This window comes from Gymnoscopelus microlampas (genome assembly GCF_963454915.1).
Source record: "Gymnoscopelus microlampas genome assembly, chromosome: 3".
Classification (NCBI taxonomy): domain Eukaryota; kingdom Metazoa; phylum Chordata; class Actinopteri; order Myctophiformes; family Myctophidae; genus Gymnoscopelus; species Gymnoscopelus microlampas.
This window is the reverse complement of record NC_139940.1, coordinates 14,465,730-14,472,054: the sequence shown is the minus strand read 5'-3', so window position 1 is coordinate 14,472,054 and position 6,325 is coordinate 14,465,730. Positions and strand designations below refer to the sequence as shown.

The 6,325-nt window shown below is 37.9% G+C and overlaps 1 protein-coding gene across 1 annotated transcript; it reads left to right on the top strand.

Annotated features, from left to right (window-relative positions):
• Positions 1 to 390: 390 nt before the first annotated feature.
• Positions 391 to 3,958, top strand: LOC311041732 (tumor necrosis factor receptor superfamily member 1A-like; the record flags this gene model as incomplete). The annotated part of the gene is made up of 6 exons (XM_084052216.1): positions 391 to 462; positions 673 to 787; positions 1,275 to 1,400; positions 1,524 to 1,649; positions 2,968 to 3,160; positions 3,931 to 3,958. Exons 1-6 carry the CDS (start codon positions 394 to 396, stop codon positions 3,956 to 3,958), a joined length of 657 nt encoding a protein of 218 aa, XP_083908342.1. The 5' UTR covers positions 391 to 393.
• Positions 3,959 to 6,325: the final 2,367 nt, after the last annotated feature.

The following is a 6,325-nucleotide window of genomic DNA, read 5'->3' as shown; positions in this document are numbered from 1 at the left end:
CCCAAATATGGAGTCCAGGCCAGTCTTTGATGTTCGTACTATGACATCATGTTGATGACTCCAAATAGGAGCCTATCTCCTGTTTCTGTAGCGGCGGCTTGATGTATACATCCTTCAGCCATCATGCCTCTGGACATAACGCTTGCAGGACGGAATTTACCCCAATCCAACCCTTTAATTAGTCTTTGGTATGACCCGGCCAGGGGAGTTTAAGCTGTAGCCAAATCCCCTCTAGCATTGATGCACAACATAGTGCTGTGCGCATGTGTACCTGCTGTTGCACAACTTTTGGAAGAAACCATTACTTTAGGGAAACAGGGTGTGTGAACTAGTTTGCCTATGTGTAGTTAAACTAGCAAAGGGGCTCAATGAGTTGAGAGACAGCAAGAGAAGATGGATGGAATTGGTAACAGAGGAAAATGGAAGAAAAAAGCCTCTATTATTGACACATTAGTCTTCTTGGTGAGAGACAATTTGCTTAATCCACAGATCTATTTTGTAAAATAATTTCTATTATGTATCTTTGAAAAAAAAAAATTATAATTATAATACATGATTATTTTAATGCAATTCTGTTATTATTATTATTTTAGCTGAGGTTAACATTCAAGTAGTGATTGTAAATGGGCTAGGGCTACTCACTGCTGTTATTTCTGTCTGTCTGTCCTGCAGTACATGTTAATCCTCACCTCTGGCCTATCGTCATCACAATCTTTAGAGAAGAAATGCCAGGAAGAAGGGGGTTATCTCACTGACCAGCTGATCTGTTGCAACAAGTGCCATCCAGGTACTGTGATGTATTCTACTGCAAGTTGCTGTACACATCTCAACAAAAACAAGCAGCACAAGTTATTAAATGTTCATTAGTATGCGTGCATGTTATCAACACTGATATCTGTCTTTTACAAACAGAATGATTTTGTGATTTTTGTTGCACATTGAAATTTGTAAAATCATGCAAATCAACATTTGATTTTGATTTATTATGTCACTGACAATGGGATCTGTTGCAAGTGCCATCCAGGTACTGTGTGATCTATTCTACTGCACGTATCTGTTCAACAAAACCAAGGGGCACAGATTACTTATACTTTCCTGCCCACTCAATACTATTGTTGGTATACTACACAATACTATCAGCAATAAAATGTATAAACAATGGCATCGCCAAGAGACCCTGTGGACCCAGGGTTACCTTTCATCTCTATTATGCACCAAAGTAACTATTGGAGAGATTCTGTGAGGTCTAAACGTATTCAACTGCTGCATTACAGGATTTAAACTAAAGGAAGAGTGTCAAGATGAGGGCCAGACAAGCAAATGTGTGCCCTGTGATGACGGAACATTCAATGAATTCATAAACTACTCCTCCAACTGTAGAAGCTGTACAAAATGCAACGGTAAATTATTATCAAGCAGATAATTGTCTATCACTATTGAAATATTATTGTTTTTCGTCATTTGTTGTAATTGTAATTTGTATTAATGATGATAATATCTTCTTTCATTCTCCTCCCCTACAGAGAGAAATAACGAGGAGGAGGAATTGAAATGTACCAGGATCAAAGATGCTGTCTGTCGCTGCAAAGACAGGTTTTACAAAAAAGTCATAAGCTCTGAGATATTTCAGTGTCTCATAAATATGTGTGGTGAGTGATAGAAAAAATCCCTCCAAACCAAATTAGTTTTATGTTTTATGTATTTGTCACAGCATGGTGGAGCATGACAGTGAGTCAATATGTGTGTGTGTATACTGTATATTTATTGTATTTTATTTATTTATTTTTAGTTGAAATAATTACACTAAAGTGTAGTGCATTTTTGCATTTGCATATGTCAGTGTTTAGTTTTTTTGGGAGCCTGGACTATCTGAAAACATATCTGCCATCTGATGTAATTGTACAGTAGCTAGCTACTGTACTGTCACCTGCCAAGGGATAGCCAGTAATATTACACCAGTCAGCTGGAATATGTGCAGTTTAAATACAACAGGAATAGATGTTCTTCTTTCATCTAAGTGGAAATGATGTGTTAAAGGGGAATTTTGCACCTATGGTCCTTGCGCTAAATCGCGTATTTGAATACTTTTTTTTTTTTTGTATCTCGAGAACCAGGAAATAGTTAAGAGAATGTATAACCAGATTTCCCACAGTTTATTGGTGTGAAATTGTGTGTGTGTGTGTGTGTGTGTGTGTGTGTGTGTGTGTGTGTGTGTGTGTGTGTGTGTGTGTGTGTGTGTGTGTGTGTGTGTGTGTGTGCGCGTGCGTGTGCGTGTGTGCGTGCGTGCGTGTGTGAAGGACGGTTAGAGCCAGTTCACTGTCACTCATAAACCATATTTCCTTCACCATTTATTTTCTGTTCGTATTTGACGGCTTTATTAAACTATCAACTTCTATTTGAGAAATTCAGATCTGCGATTCTCAAAAGTATTTATGAATACGTAACTCCCCATATATTGATCCCTGATGTCATCAATATGACGTCATAATGACCATGGTTAGTTAACTGACACCAGAGTCATTCAAGGAGAGTTACGTCACAGGCTTTACAAAAGAAACTGGTAACTGTTTTGCTAACTAAAGCTAACTAAAATCATAAAGAAAATCTCCTTAGTTTTAGCATTTGTTGAAAATCGTCCAAGATTACAAAAATAACCTGCAAGCTTACAATGCGTCACATCATGACATGTTGCTATTTTGCCATTTTTTCCTGATCTTGTTGAATCTTGCCCCTGACTAATCCATATTACTAAAACTAAGCCTTTTGTAAAACTAAACACTCAAATCCACTTTAAAAGTGATTAAAAACTAACTGGAGGGGCATGCATCGTTCCCAACAGACATCGTTCCCAACATGCATCGTTCCCAACATGCATCGTTCCCATTCTTCCCAACATGCATCGTTCCCAACAGGCATGGTTCCCAATGTGTTAGTTTGTGTCAAATTTGTTGTCAATTTGTGTCAAAGACCTGCAGATTCCCAGAATCCGTGGGGATACCACAGTGGAAGAAGCTGATACTCTGAGTCTGACCTGTGATGCTAAAAGCTGCCCCCAATCCACTATCATATGGACTGAACTGGACTCTAACACCAAACTTATGAATGGTACTAAGACGGCCACGCTAGTCATTCCTATGGTGTCAGTAGAACACTCTGGGAGGTACAGCTGTACAGCACAACATCTGAACAACACTCTGACTACATTTACTAATATAACTTTCATAAGTAAGTACGCTGCACTGCTTTGAGAGAACATTTCCCTTCACATTAATCATCAACGCATACTGTAAAGGGCTTTGGATAAAAGAGCTTAAAGAACGACTTTTCAACCTATCTTCATATTGTAGCGACCCCGCAAAAGACCCGGCCGTAACTTGCTCCTCCAAGGGAGCTAGCTCTCTTGGCGTTGCTTGTTACCTGCTGGTCTGCCGAGCTGGAGACCGGAGTTCGATTCCAGCTCTGTGTGCGAAAAGTTACATTAAATAGGTTCTCACTAATGCTCATTATAATTTGGCACCATTTCTGTCTACTTGGTCTGTGTCTCAGAGGAGGCCTTTGGACAGTTTTGAAACCTGCCTACCAGTGACATCATTGATGGGGAATCCAAGATAATAGAAACTGCGGGCTTTCTATTCCTGGAAAATTAGCATGCTAAATGCTAATTAGCCTGGAAAAATCAAAATAAAACATTTGAAAATCTTGTTAAAAAATACACAGCCTAACGATGATGTCACTGGTAGCCGGGTTTCTGAAGTGTCCACTGCCCTCCATGAGACACAGGCCGAGCAGAAAAAAATGATACCATTTTATCGTGACCAATTATATCAAGATAGGTTGAAAATGGTTGAAGTGGTCCTTTAACCATTTACCATTTACATTACATAGATATTTTTCTTTCATGTGATTACAATTTTGTTTGTTTGTCCTCAGCCTTTCCAACGATCCTCAATGGATCTGAATGTGTTCTCCATTTGAGAACCCTGATCTGTGTGTGTATCAGTGAGGGGGTTCCGTTACCTACAATCACATGGCCATTAATTATGAACAGAGGAGTGTATTCTATCACGACCACAGTGTTGAACAACACCGTCAACAGTACCTTCTCCCTGACTGTTGAAGAGCACTACAACACTTCTGTTGAGTGTTTCAGCAAAAATTATGTGACAACAATAAATAAGACACTTATCATCATCAAAAAAGATGAAGAAGGTAAACACATGTACATTTAAAACACATATCCTATTTTGGAACATTTGTATAGACTCTAAACATCTAATTTTGTCTTTATGTCTTTATTAAAAAACTGTGACCCCTGACTCCAGCAAATAGAATATGATAGAGGACAATAATCACCCTCTGTCTCTGGTCCCTCTAGTTCAAACCGAAGGATTCTTCAGGATTTTTGAAGTATTGAAAGCCATCATTGTGGTTCTGACTGGTATTACCCTTTGCATTTATGTTTTGGCAAGGATATTTCCCAGGTGCAGTGATAGATTTTCTTTTCAACAGCTGTAAGTGTGTTCTTTTGTCATGTTTGCAAGAATTGCATGCTTTTTTATTTTATTTTAACTGATAAATATTAAATTGCCTTCATTAATAATTCACCTTAAAGGACAACTTTGTTTTTTTACAACCAAGGTTTATGTTTTAGATTGTAATTAAAGTAAATAAAAGATGAGTGTTAAAACATTTTTATTTACTGCTTTCTATAGTTTTAGCAATTTTCGCGATATTTTTTTTTTCAGTGGGCGGGGGCATTCTGTCCGGTGGCTAAATATGTCTTTTTTTTAACACAATAACCCAGCGTTTTCTTTATTATTATTTACAGTAGCTCTTCTAGACCCCAATAACTCACATCTGGCCATCAAAGACCACAGGACCTTTTTTATTGTGTAAAAAATGGCATATTTATCCACCGGACAGAATGCCCCCGCCCACTGTAAAAAAAAAATGCGAAAATTGCTAAAACTATCCACCTGTTTCCTAGGCTTTTCACTGTGTTCCACTTCCTGTCTTTTGATCCAATGAAATCCAATGAAACCGGTCAGATGACTAATGATATCCAATGAAATCCGACAGGAAGTGGAAAACACAAGCCTAGGAAACAGGTGGATAGAAAGCAGTAAATGAAAAAAAAAAAACAACACTCATCTTTTATTTACTTTAATTACAAGCTATAATATAAACCTTGGTTGTAAAAAAACAAAGTTATAATTAACAAAGCATAATTAACCTAATTATGGTTATGTTTCTCAAAATGTCTACTCAGATGCAGAGAGAAGAACTCCATAGACCAGGATCAGACTATGGTCATGTGTGTAGATCGGCAGGTATTTTGTTTGTTTGTTTGTTGTTAGTTGATGATATTGTCCCTGCAGGAAAATGTAATTGCACTTCATATTCTGTACCTTTGACGTTTCCAATTATTTCTATTTTCTATTTCTAGTAGTTCATTATTATGCTTCAAAAATAGAAATAATTTTTATTTAAGATTTTTCTGTGCAAAAAAAGGGCCCGGCAAAGGTTGACTCACTTGCTCAAATCAATTCTGCATTGCAGCCAAAAAGAGGAGTTGGAGAAGACGAGACCCACCTTTGAGAGAGCATGCCACTGGGCCCCTGGGCATAAATTCAGTAGGCCCCCCTGGCACCCCCTCCCCTGAAAGCATTTGCCAATAAACCCCATACATGCCCCCTCAAGTGCCCACATAGTCTATTCATGAGCCCCATATATGTAAAAGTATGCAATTTAACATTGTAAGATCTTCCAGTCAATTTATACACAAGCCTAGGCTCCAAGGGGATAATTATGCTTTGTATTGAAGGTCAACATTGACTTCCCTCTTTCTCCTGCCTTTTCTGCCTCTCTGTTCACTGTCTCTATGCAAATACAGCAGAAATGCTTAAAAAATCTTTAAAGTTAGTTTTATTTGTCTTATAGCTTTACACCGGTTCCCTGTCTGTCAATGAACTGATTTCAATATCCTACTGTTGTCCTATAAAGCACTGAATGGTTTAGGGCCAAAATACATTACTGAGTTATGAGTTACATAAGTATCATAAACCATCCATATCTCTAGGTCATCTGGGAGAGGTCAGCTTTGTGTCCTCCAAGTCTAAACTAAATATGGAGAAGCAGCATTCAGTTTTTATGCAACACATACAAGTATCTTTTTTATCTTTTTTATTTTTTATCAAGCTTTGGCAGATACAGGCTTTATGAATGATATTCAGAGAGCCTTCACTGATCTACAGCTACTCAGGGGTACGTCTGCCACGTACTTTTTTAAATCAAAGCTGAATACTTTTCTGTTTGATGCTGCCGT